The following is a 16,522-nucleotide window of genomic DNA, read 5'->3' as shown; positions in this document are numbered from 1 at the left end:
TCCTGTCTTTCTATATTAGCATTATTAGTAATCTGTACTCTAGTAGTAATGTTCACCACTACTTTTCCTTTCTATATTAACTCCAGTGAATTTGATCTTATGAGAAAGCTGAAAAAAATGTTGCAGAGGCTACAAAAACACTAGAGATCTTATGAGATTGGGCCACACTGTTACATGCATATTCACCTGGAAGGTCCATCAGAGATAATAAATTCCCGAGAGAAATGGCAGGTTTTCCAGATGACAGGTATATTATATTTGGAACCTGTATTTCCTTGTGGATTTGGTTAGGCCCTTTAGAGCTAGAACTGTCTATACTACCCAATCTTCAAGAGTACAGTGAAGAAGGTGGAATACAGACCAGGGTACCTGGCCATTTCTGAGAGTAGTTCTGTTACTCTTTATATGTCACAGATTATTCACCATTAGCCTTTTTTCCCCTCACATATTTTTGAAAAAAGTGATTGGATGAAACTAGGACAGTTGCCATCATGGCTGACACAAGGGACTGAATTGGGGACTTCTAGATATGAAAGTAACCTGAGCTAAGGAAGCAGGCTCTTTATAGCTGTGGCTTGTAAACAGACTCATCTGTGGCTCAGGCACAAAGCGAAACATGTAAGGCACGCAGACCACTGGGTTACAAATTTCCGGCAAGGAAGTCTCTCCAAGGTAATGATATATACTCCCTGAATCACATACCTCCAATACCCAAATGGTCATGCTTCCTTAAACAGAGGCAGGCTTCCCTTATCCAGGCTCAGATCATCAAGAAAATAATTTGCTAGTCATGTATTCATTCTGTTATTTGTGAAGTTCTGGCCAGTAATTTCAATCTATGCTATCTTGCTCTAGCACCTCTATGCCACAACTGAAGTCTGTATTGAAGGTGCTTTTATTATTCTATTTTCTTTTTATCAGAATGTTATAGATAAAGGTAGTTTCTCTCTAATCTTAGTGCTACTATTTTCTCTAAAAGCTTTCCCTAAATCTCTGGGGAAAAAACCCAAAACAATAAATGCTTATCTTAAATAACCATTTTTGACCGATAAAGGTGTCTTCTAACTGCAGTAGAGGTACTTATTCTAGTCATGAATATAAGTGAGCCTACTGAAGCAACAATGAAATGCTGACACTATAGCAATTATATTCATAAGAAACTTTTTTCTAAGATTGGACCATCACGAGATCTTATTATATCTGTGCTTGATCCAACTGCATTGAAATAGCATCAGGTTCCCCCTCATTCATAATCCCGATGCTGTTCAGAATTAAAACGCACCATTTCATGATCCCTGGAAAACCGATACCCAAGTGTTCTCACTTTTGCAGACATTGCTGAAAAATATCTGAATAATTTAATTTATCCCTACAATTGCCCTCAGAAGTCAGGAGTCCACATGCGGCTCTAGTCCAATCAGAAGTGGTTCACATCTTGTGAATGATATTGTTGCTCGCCAAGATCTCTCCTAACCACTCTTATATTTATGCTGATCACCTTTTATTTATGGAAAGGCCTCAGACACTCTGCATGGCTCCTTCCAATTGAATTAAATACATTCTGCCTCAAATCTCTTCTGACTAGGAGCAAAACTAACACATTTCTCCCTATGTGTTATGTTAATAGAGAGGCAGACCATTCACTACATTTTTTAATTTAACTTTTTTTTTTAAACTTTTTCTTGCATTTTCAAAAGCCTGTATGACAGGAGTTCCATGCTGTCATCTCATAACAAAAGCAAACCAAAAAATAAATGTATACTGACACACAAGCAGATCCAATACACTTAAGTGCTCCAAATTAAACAGAAATTATACATGGTGCATAAAACAGCTAATTTCTGACTCTGCCCCTTCCTCCAGATTACCCTGCATAAATCATTCCCATTCCATAAGGTTTTGATCATATATCATGGATTCTTTCCCCTTTTAATATCCCTTATATTGCCTCTTATGAGCTATTAACATGCTTTTCCTCCCTTCTAAGCCCAAATATTGCAATTCAAGTCCAAAGTGTGAACAAGTGGTAACTAGAGTGATTTAAGAAAATTAAAGCAAATAAAAGCTACCAGAACATTACCTTATTGTGTTGTCTATATCCTCCAGTGATGCCATTTAAATATACAGTAAGCAAAAGTTTCATAATAGCAACTGCACTTTCTACTCTCTACGGCTTGATCCTGCACCATGAAGTCAATGGAAATTTGGTGCCTGGATCATGAAAGAGGCATCTAGGTATTGTTGTAATATAAATATTAAATAGTAGTAATAACAACATTTATTTCAATGAGAACAGGATTTGTCCCTAGATGATTACGCCTAACAGGCACATTTTTTGCAGAAGATACTTAATACCAATCCTGCAGTCCTTATTCGGTGAAAACTCCTTTAAGTGTGTTAAGATTTGGCTGAATTTCCTTTTTATCATGAAACAACAACTACTAAATAGGATAACTTTTCAGTTACATTTATAAAAAAAATTCACAAAGCACATCACTACATGAAAGATAGTTTGCATGCAATAATTTCTATTGAAAAGAAGGAAAATGATATGAAATAATCTTCTCCCATTATGTAGCAAAAGCCTGTCATTTTGAAATTCATTTTGGCTCCCAGAGTATAAATATACTCCAGTATTCTTATAGGCAATGCCAGAAAATCAGCAAGCACTCATTGTCTTCTGCCAACAAAAGTATGACTCTCTGTGCAGGAATTTTCTCGCACATTTGAAAACAAAGCCATTTAGAAAGTCCACTCTTGTTAGTAGAATATGACACTGATATATATTCAACTGTGCTATAAAATAAAGCAGATGCTAAGATACTGATTTATTAGGGGCAGTGAATGTTACACAGCAACTCCATTTAAACACAACTTTTTTTGAGTTAATAAGATCTATTGCAAATAACGCTTAGAAGTAATACATTGTATTGATGATTAAGTAGTATATGCACAAGTTAAAATTACAATACTCTGAGGCAGGGGTTCTCAAACTTCATTGAACTATGACCCCTTTCCAGCAACAAAAATTACTGCACGACCCCAGGAGGGGAGACTGAAGCTTGAGCCTGTCCAAGTCCCCTCCCTGGGTGGGGAGCCAACGCTCAAGGGATTCAGCCCCAGGTGGGAGGCTTGTAACTTGAGCCCCGCCCAGGGCTTTGGCTTCAGCCCTGGGTAGTGGAACTTTGGCCCTAGCAAGTCTAATGCCAGCCCTGGTGAGCCCATTAAAATGGAGTTACAACCCAGAGTTTGAGAACGGCTGCTCTGAGGAATTAATCTTGGAGTAGTGCCAAAAAAAGTACAGTTAGGTTGAAAGCATAGTGACAGTTGCAAAGTCTGATAGATCACAACGCACTAAAGTTAGAAAATATAGTAATGTCAATGGGTAGCTTTAATTTTCAGCTTCACACTGGACATAAAATACTCCTAGCCATCCTCGACAAATCACAAGATCAGAATTTAAAATCTCATCATTGCTTTTAAATCAGTGGCGTCCTCCCTAATCCTGGGGCTGTTGTGGTCTCACACAGAGCAGTTCGAATAACAGATTTTTTTTCAGTTGTCTGGCAATTTTCAAAAAAATTGAGGGGAAATATTAGTTTTGGGTGAACCCAAAATTGAAGTTTTACAGACTATTCCATGAATTGGGAAAAAAAATGTAAAAATTTAGTTTCAAGTTGAACAAAAAAAACTAAAGAAAATTTAAAGCAAACAAAAAGATGTTTCAAAACAAAAAATCAAAATGTTTTTCAAAAACTTTTCAAAAATCAAAACCTTTTTCAGGTCTTTCTCACTCCTCCCAAAACTGAACAATTCAGGGAAATAAACACAAGTTTGCAAACCATTTTGGAGTTCTATATTTTTTCAACAAAAAATGTTTTGGCCAAAATATTTCACCCAGCCCCTGTCCCAAACTGCAAGTTACAACACCACAAAGGCTTTCCTAGTTTGCACTAGTTAACTACAAAATGCCCCAAAGGGCCACTTGGGCAACTGCAGATTGCCAGGACACAAGAGCGCTCTGGCCACGCCCCTTTCTTCCCAATGACATTCCTTATGCAGTGGCCATAAGATAGGTACCCTAGGGAGGGAGAATCCTCCACAGGTTGGAGCTGATGGCTTCAAGACTTCTTCTCACTACCGAGAAACACAAAGTAGCCCCAACATACTGGAGAATTGGGACGAATATTTCAGAAACGGCTGTAACTAGAGGTTATTTACATAATTGAAAAGCTTTCTGTAGCATTCTCAAGACAGTATTTACCAGTTTTCTATCACTAAATGTTCTTATCTTAGCACTGAATTAGGAAAAACCAAAAGAATTACAGGATTTTAAGTACCTAGATCTTGAGACCTGCTAGGAATAAAAATATTTTGGAAGAGGTTAGTTCTCAGTTTTTATTTACCTAGGACTCAGACTGTTCATTACGGGTTAAATACATGGCCTGATCTAACACTTATTTCTGCGCTATCACTGAATTTTAGTATCTCATTTAAGAATACAAAATACATCCTATGGTTAGGCACAACAGACTGAGCAAAGGGTAGGATTGAGATAAAACTGTATTTTTGGTTTTCATAAATTTAGGACAGTCCTACTGATTTAACACTGTATATTGTATTCCATTTTTAAAGTAACTATTCATTTTTAATATATTTTCCCAGAGCTGAATCCTGAGGTCTTTACTAAGTTTTCCCTTGGTCAAATTTCCATTAAAGTCAATCGGAGTTTACCTGACTAAAAACTGAGAAAAAAAAAACCATACTAAGGACCTCCAGATACGGTTCATGGAAAAGTACTCAGCTAAGTCACATTTCTTGTATAATAATATCCAAGACACACAAAGGGATTAACTTTCTCCAGATTACAGTTAAATCATTATGCAAGTAGTTAGTGGAGTCCAAAAACTCCTAGTTCATAATCCTTCCATGCTGACTACTAAGAAGATCATTCTTTGTCCACAAAACAAATACCCTCCAGCTTCTGAGCAGAGTAATAATGTGATTGAGAATACATGCCAAAATAAACACATTACAGGAGAACAAGACTTGATTTAAATGTTTTTTTTCTTGTTTACATTTCCAATTTGGGAGAAAAGCCTGGGTTGAGATTTTCAAAGTTGACTAAGTAAGTTAGTCATACAACTCCCATTAATATCAATAGAAGTCGTGTGGCTCCCTGATCAGCTTTAAAAATTTCATCATTCATTTTTAAAAATTATTGTCAGAGTATCCCTTAGATAAAAGGGAAAAACTGGCCCATAAATTGTATCAAACCACTTATGAAGTAATTAAAATATCTTGTCTTACCTCATTAAATCTTGTCACGAGATCTTCAACAACATTTTGGGAAGAAAGAATAGTTGCAGATATGGAAGCTTTAATGCATGGAAGTTTGCTCTGACATTCAGCATTACCCAAATCCCTGGTTAAGAAGCAGAGGTAGTCAATGGGCAAGATCTTTCGGTAGAGATCCTGTTCCTGTTCAGTCAGAATACTAGCAACCTCCTCTGGGAACTGAATGAGGTGCTGAAGTTCTATCAGCTCTTTACTGATACCAGCTACACTGGAGGGGAGCACATTTGAACCAGCCATAGATGTGCACGGTTGACGTTCTAAAACAAAACAAAACAAAATATTATGTAGCTTCTTTCCTTCATCTATTATACTTGATTGTGCAAAAACATACTAAGACTGCATTTTTTTGTTCTCATACATTGTTTTTTTACTTAAACCACATTGGGGTTGCAAAACTGTATGGAGGGCCAGGCAGTGAACGCAGTGCCTCCCCAAATAGCCTGGCCCCCACCCCTAATCCGCTCCCTCCCACTTCCTGCCCCCTGGCTGCCCCCCTAAGAACCACCGACCCATCTAAACCCGCCCCCACTCGTCCCCTAACCACCCTCTCCCAGGACCCTCTGCCCCTAACTGCTCTCCTATGACCCCACCCACTATCCAACCCCCCTGATCCCAGTTCCCTGACTGCCACTCGACCCCTATCCACACCCCCACCCCCAACAGGCCCCCTGGGACTACGACGCCTATCCTAACCCCCCCCCACTCCCTGTCCCCTGACAAGCCCCCAGGGATCCCATGCCTATTCAACCCCCCATTCCACACTTATCCAACCCCTCACCTTATCGAGCCCCCTGGCCCCAGCCCCCTTATCATGCCACTCAGAGCAGCATGTCTGGTAGCCACACCGCCCAGCCAGAGCCAGACACGCTGCTGTGCTGCTCTGCAGGAGCGTGCAGCTCTGCCATCCAGAGTGCTGCCCAGTCGGCAGCGTGGCTGCAGGTAGGGGGGACAGTGAGTGAGGAGCCGGGGGCTAGCCTTCCCAGCCGGGAGCTCAGGGACCGGGCAGGATAGTCCCGTGGGCCATATCTTGCCCACCTCTGACTTAGGCCAATATGGTAGTGAGGGAAAAATTCCTTCCCAGCCCCCCTAAAAAGAAGCAACTAGCAAAATGCCCACAGCAGGTACTAACCAAACCTGGTATTCACAACCTTCAGGGGAGGGAGGCTGGGTGCTGCTTTGCGGGCTGAGTGGAAAAAGGCCTTCTAACATCCTGGCATGCCCGTTTTAACCCTTCCCACTTACATTCCCAGGGTATGAGCCAGTGTTGCCATGCTGACCCTCACCTCTCTTTTTGATGCAGCTTCTGACTTCCTCTTACCCTCCCACCCCCAAACAGTAAAGCACCGCTACCTTTCTTCCAGCAAGCCTGGACAACATACCCTGTTCACTCTTTGCATCAGGATCATCTCATCTATCCATTGTGCTGAACAATTATGAAAGGTTCTGAGATTCAGTTAGAGTAAGCTTTCAAATGCTTATCCAGACTAATTGCATTCAGCCTTTTTAGGATATAAAACATACTAAAATTAAATGTGTCAGTTTTACATCAGAGGGATATTGCAAGGTTTGATTAGTTAATATTCAGATAGTACTTTGAACATGTAAAGTGCAGTCATTTATTAATTATTATTATTGTTATTGTGACCAATATTATATAGAGAAGGAAAAAGGAGCTAATTATCCTCCTTTTTCAAGTGGGCAGAGATCAGGGTGTGAAGAAAAGGGCTGGTTATGTTGGTAGAAAAAATTAATTTTAAGTTAAAAAAAGGGGGGAGTTGAGAACGAATTGTGGGTACAGATACAGGAAATACAGGCGTACCTCTCACATGGAGTTGTCAGCTCATGATACTGACTAGTTGAAGAAAGGTTTCAATATTTAACCCAAAATATTCCTCTGAAGAGTGAAGGTACTAGTTGTATCAGAGAATCTTTTTAACTATTGGTCACTGCTTCATAACTTCTTCCTAGCTTTAGAGGACTCATTGGTCATCCTAATCTTATGCTGATAGACATGAGGAGGAGAGGTTACATACTTTACACTGAACTTGAGTTCTTTGAGATGTTTTGTCCCTATGAGTGTTCCAACATAGGATGCTCATATGCCCGTGCACTCTCAGTTGGAGAATGAAAAGCAGTGTCCACAGGCCTGTGCCTGTACCAAAAGCAATTATTGTCTCCAAATCAGGGCATATAGAGGAGAGCCTTCACAGCCAAGGAAGGAAGGTGGGTATGGAACCCATAGGGATAAAACATTTTAAAAGAACTCAAGTCACTGTAAGGTAAGTAATATCTATTCAAGTATATGGCCCTATGGGTACTCCACCATAGGAAAGTCCCAAGCAGTAACTCAGCAAAAAGGTGGGGGCAGAGTTTGCAAGTCCAGTTTGGAGGACTGAGACACCAAATGTAGTATCTCTGGAGGCTGTTAAGATGGCATAATGCCTGGCAAAGGTATGGATGGAAGATCAACTTGCACTCCTACAAATGTCTGTTATGAGAATGTCCTTCAGTGGAGTCATAAATGTGGACTGAGCTCTTGTGGACTATGCTGCAACTCTGAGGCAGCTGCATCCCACTGGATTCATAGCAAGTTCAGATGAAACCCTAAACCCATTTTGACAGTCTTGGTGGAAATAAGTTGACTCTTCATTCTCTCAGCAAATGTTACAAAGAGCCTAGGACAGGCCCAGAAGATCTTAGTCCTGTCATGGTAGACAGCGAGGGCCCTTCTGACATCTGGCATATGTAGGCTGGTCTCCTCTCTGGAGGCATGAGGTTTTGGGTAGAACACTGGCAGCCAAATCACTTGATTAATGAAATATTCTGAAGAGACCTTTGGGAGAAAGCGAGGATGGGGACAAAGTGTAACTCAGTTTTTATAAAAGGTGGTATTTGGCAGGTGAGTGCTCCCATTCATCTAGCTGAAGTGATGTATAAGGAACCAAGTCTTGAGGTAGAGGTGGAGGGGAGAACAGGAAGCTATCAGTTCAAAGGAAGATTTCCTCAGGGTGGAAAATACTGTGGAATCATATGGAGTATCCCACATCAATCACCTCCAAAATCCATCTGTCCAAAATAGTCTGTTCTCAGTCAGGGAGGAAATGATCTCCAGTGATCGCCAATCTCCAAAGGGAGGATGGATGGAATCGTTTAGCACAGGATCCAGGAAAGTAGATTGCTTGAGATCTTCAACCAAGATGTCAGAACTGTTTCTCAGGCTATGTCTACTCAGCAGACAAAAATCCGCAGCTGGCCCATGCCAGCCGATTCAGTCTGTGGAGCTGTTTCATTGCTGTGTCCCAGAGCCCAGGCTCCAGCCTGAGCCTGGAAAACTACAAAGCAATGAAACAGCCCCACTGCCCTAGCCCTGCAAGCCTGAGTCAGCTGGCATGGGCCACCCAGGGATTTTTCTCTTCTGTATACACATACCCTTAGAGAAAGGTATTGCTGTAGAAGAGGGAGATCCCCTTTTCTGAGGTCTAGATCTCCTCTGAATGTCTGAAGGTCTGGAAACCCTTGTTGCAGGTCGTACTGAAAAGGCCTAGTTCACTGTGATGTTTGACACCTGTTAAAATATCTTTTTGTTGCAGGAACATAAATTCCCAGTGATCATAAGATAGCTCTCAAGTCCTTCAGAGGATGGAGGAAGGAGTACGAATCAGAGCTGAAGAGTCTGAGTCCTTCAAAAGGAAGGTCTTCAACTGTATTCTGCACCTCTTTCAAGACGCTGGAAGACTGGAGCCAGGATGCTTTTCGCATAACCACACCCATGGGTAGGAATCTAGTAGCTATGTCCGCAGTATCTAGGGGAGCTTGGAGGGAGGTTTTAACCCTCCAAAATGAGGGGTCAAAATTGTTCCCTCTGGTCCTGCGGCAGATGTTCAATAAAAGAGTGAACCTGGAATATGTATTAAAGTCATATTTTGCCAACAGGGTTTGGCAGATTGCCAGGCAAAATTGGAGAATTGTCAAGGAATAGCTTTTCCCATCCAAGATATCTAAAAGTTTGTCTACTTATCATAAGGAGAAATCTGGAATGGGCCTGCCTATTCCTTTCATTAGCTGCATCCACCACCAAGGAATTGGTAGCAGTGTGGGGAAAGAAATGTTCCATTCCTTTGTTTGGAATACAATATTTTTTATTTGCCCACTTACAAGTGGGCTGGATAGTGGCAGGTGCCAGCCAGACTGTACAGGCAGGCAATAACAGAGCCTCGTTTATTGGGAGGGCAATCTTTCCCTGAGGGGGTAGAGGGGAATATTTAAAACGTCCACCAAGGAGTGTTGAGACTCCTGAACCTCCTCTAATAGTATCTAGAGGGATTCCACCGGGCATTTCATGCAGTCTTAAAAGGCCTGAAAGTCACCAATGAAAGAAGGTGATGGAGGCATTACCATTTCATCTAAGGATGAGAAGAATTTAGCTGATAGGGTGAGTTTCCCTCCATCTGTCGGTCTTGCTATACCTCTGTGTCTCCAGATGCAGAGGAGGCATAAGCTACCAGAGGGAGATCATACAGTACCAGATGGAGATCCAATGGTACCAAAGATTGGTCAGTCAGTACCAATGATTGATACAATATGGAACCCTATAAAATTGTTCATCAAGATGGCCCCAGGGATTCCAGTAAGCCCACTAAGGAGGCAGTTGGGGAAAGGGTCCCCATGGATAGTCATAGCCCCCAGCTCTAGGGCATCTGGTGAGGTCCAAAAGAGCTCCTTCAGAGTGCTGACTCAGCAGGGTACAGTGGTAAGGCACAGAAAAAGAGCAATATACCAAGACCTGAAGTAGAATTGTTCCTTGGGCAGCTTCAAAGATAAGTACCCATACTGAAGGCTGGAGATATGACCAAGGTTCAATCCATCTAGGCGGTACCAGAGAGGGGGCCCTGGTAGAGGAGTGAAGCAAGGGAGAGTCCAAGACCTCCAAGGAAAGAAATATGGAGGGCTATGATATTGAAAAGATTGAGTAGGTACCAAGAGTTGGCAGTGCTGAGATGGTGAGCACAGTATCAGCTTCTCTAACTTTAAAGGCCTGGTGAAATGGAGATAACTGTACTGGGGCATGTGAAGGAGGCCCATCCATCTCTTGGTGCCTGTCAGTCGGTATCAAGGCAGGCTGATGCCTGCTAGACAACTTGTCCACACACTGCTTCTTGTGTGGTACCGGTGGCTCGGTTCTGGGATCAGATGGAGCTTCAGGTGTATCCCTTGAAGGACATGCGGCATCCTTAGAGTGGCATTTATGGAGTGACTACCCCTCTTCTTAGGCTAACTGGAAGGAGAAAGAGGCATCTTCTTTTTAGAAGTCCTAGCTTCCAAAAAGGCTGCTGCGACTAGGGAAGCTTGGGAATGGTAAGGCTGATGTATGGGGGCTGGAGGAGCAGCCATTGCTGGGGCTACTGAATGCTCAGTTAGAAGGAGCTTCAGTCAGCCTCTCTGCCTTTTTGAGACCTGCCTTCAAATCCCATACAGACCTTATACTTAGAGGTGGGCACTCCGAGGCAGCAGAGACATGCCTGTCATTATGGGGAAAGAACCTGTGTCAGGTCTGGCAGGGCTTAAACCCCAGGGTCTTCGACATAACACAGAGTGCTAAAGGACCAAAACCAGGGGTCCTAAGAAGGGGAGGACGGTAACCCCCTTCCAACTAGAACTAAAAAAGAAATAAAATAACTAATAACAAACAAAGTAGAAGAAAAAGACTAAGAAAAAATTGCTATGTCAGTGTCAAGGTTTTTTTCCCCACTTTGAACTTTAGTGTCCAAAAAGTGGGGACCTGCATGATCACTTTTAAGCTTAATTACTAGCTTAAATTTGGTACGCTGCCACCAGCCAAAAATATAGTGTTTGGCACACTTCCTGTTCCCCCAAAACCTTCCCTGGGGAACCCAAGACCCAAACCCCTTGGGTCTTAAAATAAGGAGAAATAAACCATCTCCCCTTATTTCCCCCCCCCCAAGACTTTCCCCTCCCTGGGTTGCCTTGGGAAGCTACACAGATCCAAATTCCTTGGATCTTAAAACAAAGAGGAATTAACCATTCCCTTCCTTTTCCCCCCACCAGTCCCTGGTGAGTTTAGACTCAATCCCTTGGATTCCAAAACAAGGAAAAATCAATCAGGTTCTTAAAAAGAAAGCTTTTAATTAAAGAAAGAAAAGGTAAAAATTATCTTTGTAAAATCAGGATGGAAAATGTTTACAGGGTACTCAGATTCATATAGCCTAGAGGGACTCCCCCCGCCCACAGCCTGAGATTCAAAGTTACAGCAAACAGAAGTAAAAATCCTTCCAGCAAAAGGGAAAACATTCACAAGTTGAAATAAAACAAACATAAGACTAATCCGCCTTGCCTGGCTATACTTACAATTTTGAAACATGAAAGACTGATTCAGAAAGATTGGGAAAGTTTGGGTGTATGTCTGGTCCCTCTTAGCCCTAACAGCGAACAATGAACCAAAACAAAAAGCACAAACAAAGATTTCCCTCCACCAAGATTTCAAAGTATCTTGTTCTCCTATTGGTCCTCTGGTCAGGTGTCAGCCAGGTTCACTGAGCTTCTTAACCCTTTACAGGTAAAAGAGACATTAACCCTTAACCATCTGTTTATGACAGTCAGAAACGGTGGGAAGCTGAGAACAGCAGGCATGCGGTTGCTCCATCTTAAGCTGCAGGGGACTGAGAAGGAACTCAGTAGTGGTGAGTCCGTGCCTCCGTATATGCCCTCATTTGGATGCACAAGGCTCTGCTATGCTCTGGCGTGAGCCCACGGACACTACTTGCATTCTCCGATCGAGAGCACACTGGAGAATTCACATCCTATAGTGGAGCACCCATAGAGACATATACGTGAAGAACAACAAACTTTTTTACTACTTTTCTTTCCTACTAAAGGAATTATCTAGTTAAGAATCTGAGAAATATAGTTAAGTCTGCCCTTGGAGACTCAAACACAGAAAAGTGTCCTTAACCGAAAAAGAAAATTCACCCTAGACACAGTGCATCTCTGACTTTTCTGAACCATGCTGCATGGAGGCCTGCACTGATCTATAAAGAGCTAGTGTATTTCTAACAACAGACTATTTTCACAGAAACTCAACAAGCAGACAATCTTAATTACCTTATCTTTTTAAATTTCAACACATTTTGTACATATGCAGTATATATGAGAAATTCCATAGATGGAATACACCATGAGAGATGGAGGGAGGGACAGAACACCATATAAAGAGCACAGTGAAGTGCTGAAAGCCTCTGTTTTAGTTGACCTCATTTCTCTTGTTGGGCTCTATCATTTTTGTGGTTGAAGTACTTGCATGCAATTTATTTGGGATTTTCTAAATATGAAAACTAGGGAATTTACTTAAAAGGACACTGCCAAGGTATTTTTCAAAAATTTAAGAAAACGTGGAAAAGAAGTCAAATGAATGCCTGTGTTAACTATCTGTTACCATTTATATCACTATTCTATGCCTGCATATTGTATTAATGACAGGATCTATAGAACCTCTTTGATTACTGTCTACTAAATTTAAGATAAATTATCTCACTGTTTACTATATTATATTTTTATAAACTTGAAATTAACATCTGTTTAGTTATGGAATTGCTCTTATAATTCACAGACAGAAATTTGTTATTCTTTGGTTGGTTATATAACTTCAGGACTGCTGGCATCAACTTTTTTATGTGAATAAAGTTTCAGGATTGATTTTGAAAAATATTTTTTTTAAATATATGGAATTTGTAGAAAGATATAAAGAAAATAAATAGCCCAAACTTCGGGCACATAGATGTCAACAGCATTAATCCTGGTTACCATTTTAGTATTCAACCTTGCTGTTCTTATTCAGACAAAAATCACACCGCTTCCAATGTGAAATTTAATCAAGTAACGACTGCAGTATTGAGCCCTTATTGTCCAAACTCAAATTCAAGAACTCAAATTTGATACCCCAGAAAAGATGAAATGCAGAATCATAATGAAGCAGGATGGTCACAGTAAAGCAACTGTACTAATAAAAGAAGTACAACTTAGAAACAGTGAACCTCATGCTGAGATGAAAATTGCCTTTCAACAGGGTTTGATGAGTTTATAAATGAGAACATGCAGTTAATGTCTTGCCTTCATTGTCTAGCTGTTTTTTATACCAACATCTATTTTAAGCAAAATAGTACCTCAGATATACTAAAAAACAGTAATGCAAGGGAAGAAAAACAATACGAAATGTAAAAAAAAAAAAAAAGGGTGCACTCTCCAGAAGGCTGCTAGTGAAAGATTTTTGGATTGTGACAAACTGTGTGTTCTAAAACAAAACATGTGGATTGCAAATAGATTTGGTAATGAAAGTAGTTATTTCATTTAGTATAGCATCTCCTCACTGAAAACCTCAAACAGAGCTGTCTTTTTTAATAACAGACATTGCTTCCACTAAATTGGGCTATTCTGAATGACATGATATAAAATCCATAAAGCTCTGTTTCTCAACTGTTATCAAAAGGTAACACATACAGCAGATAAAATGACTAAACACCTATCCTCAGCATCACACGCTAATGCCCCATCTACTCCAGCATCACCCAATAGACATGGTAAAAAGAATGCAATAATAAATATAATTTTAACAAGCTACACCCAAAGATTTCACCCAGATTTGTATGTGCTTTAAATTTCAGCCCAGAGATCCATGAAAACAAACATTATGTTACAATGAAATGGTATCAGCAAGCTGTGGTGAAATCCTGGCCCCATTGTAGTCAGTGGGAGTTTTGCCATTGACTTCAACAGGGCTAGATTACACTCTGGGTCTTTATTTTATTGCAAGGTTGTTTTTGTTTCTGGAAGAAATATTTTCTCCATACTTAGTTTTGTTAAGAGACAGGGAAAAGCAGCTTCCTAACAATGTACATTAACAGGATTATTATAAGAATGTTGTCCGGACTATTCATGACACATACTTAAAATACAGAAAACATTCAGAAAAATAAGTTTTATACATAACTTGTAATTGCTAAACAAACATGGCCTTCAAATAAAGAATGGCATAACTAGGAAAGTGGTTATTGTAGTCTTTGGGGCGTTAAATCATCCAGCACCATAGTAATCAAATCAATAAGCTTATGTTACTTTCCTGTTCATTTTGCATATAATTTAAAACATTTTGCTCTTTTTTAAAATGAACTTGAATCCACTGTTCATCAATTTTGTATACAAAAAACTTGTTGTAGATAAAAATATCTAAGGGCCTGATCCTACTCTCACTGAAGTCAATGGGAAGTTTGCCACAGCCTTCACCACCAGCAGGTTCAGACTAAACTCCATTGCATACACAACTGAAATGGATAGATCCCACCTTCTTTCAAAAATTATATTTTACTAAAATAATCAAAGATTCAGAGGCTTAGAATATTCTCTCTCTCCTGGGGGGACACTGGTTTCTTTTTCTAAAACTAGTGATTTGGGGTACCTCCATAAAGTGAGTACCAGAATGCATATGAAAGTATGATCAGCGAAACTTATAATTACATGAGATTTGGATTAATAAAATAGTAGTACAACATGATCTAAGAATTACAAACAGGAGCAGAGGCAAGTGGTTACAGGCCTGGACTAAAGGAGAGATTCCTGGATCTACATTTGAAAGGAAAATAAGAGGAAAAAGGAATACCATATATACTCGATCATAAGCCGATTTGTTTATAAGCTGACCCCCCACCCAATATGGATAAGTAAAAATGGAAATTTTTAATGACTTGTTCATAAGCCGACCCTATAATTCAGGGGTCAGCAAACTCTAGCTCCCGGACCATCAGGATAAGCTGCTGGTGGGCCAAGATCGTTTATTTACGAGTGTCCGCAGGCACGGAGGTAAACCTAAGTAAACAAAGTGTCCCAGCACGCCAGCTGCTTACCCTGATGGGCCAGGACAGCAACTGTGGGGAATTTTTTTTGGGGGGGGGGAGAAGCTGGAGGTCAGGGGAGTAACCCATGACTACCCCCTACATGACCTCATGCCTAGCCCAGGACCCCCATACTCTCCCCATCCCATCCCACCTTATCTGTGGAGGGCCAGGGGAGGATGTCTCTGACCTGGCTGGAGCTGCTCTGGCAGGCTGGGCAGCACGGCCACAGCCTGCTCTGGTGGGCCAGATCAGGCGGCACAGCCACAGCATATTCCAGCGGACTGGGCCGGGCAGCATGGCCGCATGCTCCAGCGGGCCGAGCAGCGCAGCCACAGCCTCCTCTAAGGGGCGGAACCAAGCGGCATGGCTGCAGCCTGCCAGTCCTGGAGCTGAATCTGCTTTGGAGGCTGGGAGGAGAGCAGCATGGCCAGAAGCAGAGACACTCTGGCCCTGCCTCTTCCCTTCTGGCTCTGCTGGCTGTGCTGCCTCTCCTTGCTCCCTCTGTTGGGAGGAGGGGCTGTGTCCCACCTCTCCCTCTGTATACCCATTCATAAGCCAACCCCCTTCCCTGGTGCTGCCCTTTTTTTACTAAAAAAATTCAGCTTATGAACAAGTATATGTGGTAATTTAATAAAATGGATCTTGAACTTTAAATCAAGTGCAGATAATCAACAGAGCTGAGGTTCTAGTAATCCTCTCCACAGTTTCACAGGAAACACTGCACGTCTATACGTAACACACTCAAGAATGGCAGTAACTTTTTCATAAATAGCAATATAATGCAACTTCATTCTATTTATGTACCATTACAACTACTGCTTCCACAGTGGCAGTCATCTTCATATTGCTGCTGGCTGTTACTCGTGCTTTAGTATATTACATTTAGATACACAAAAATCTCATATCACTTAGATCAACCATTGTTCTCAACACTTCAAATTGTTCTGCAGTTTTGATCTGATGCACTGTGTATTTGCTATACTTCACAGTTAGATCAAATTTGCAAATTTACAATGTCCTTCAGATCAAGATTTTATTTAAATACAATTACAACGCAAAACAAGCGAAGAGCGAACAAGTAAAGCAATCAGTTTTTATGATGTTAATCTACTGAACCTCACATCACAAGCAAAACCACTGCAGATGTATACTGATGTACATTTATGATGCTTTGCTCTCAAACAGAATCTGATTTGAGGAGCTTGCAAAGGGCAGCCACCAAATTGATATTTTATTGAATTAGGTTCTCGTTGTGGGCCAAA

At 41.1% G+C, this 16,522-nt stretch overlaps 1 protein-coding gene across 1 annotated transcript in view; it reads right to left on the bottom strand.

Moving 5' to 3' along the window:
- Positions 1 to 16,522, bottom strand: part of PLCE1 (phospholipase C epsilon 1) — a 340,613-nt gene that overhangs the window by 130,241 nt on the left and 193,850 nt on the right. The window contains 1 exon segment of the mRNA XM_030568608.1: positions 5,311 to 5,615. Within this exon segment, the coding sequence (XP_030424468.1) occupies positions 5,311 to 5,615 (305 nt within the window).

Source organism: Gopherus evgoodei, chromosome 7 (genome assembly GCF_007399415.2).
Source record: "Gopherus evgoodei ecotype Sinaloan lineage chromosome 7, rGopEvg1_v1.p, whole genome shotgun sequence".
Lineage (NCBI taxonomy): Eukaryota > Metazoa > Chordata > Testudines > Testudinidae > Gopherus > Gopherus evgoodei.
The sequence above is the reverse complement of the archived record's forward strand: the minus strand, read 5'-3'. Positions and strand labels throughout refer to the sequence as shown.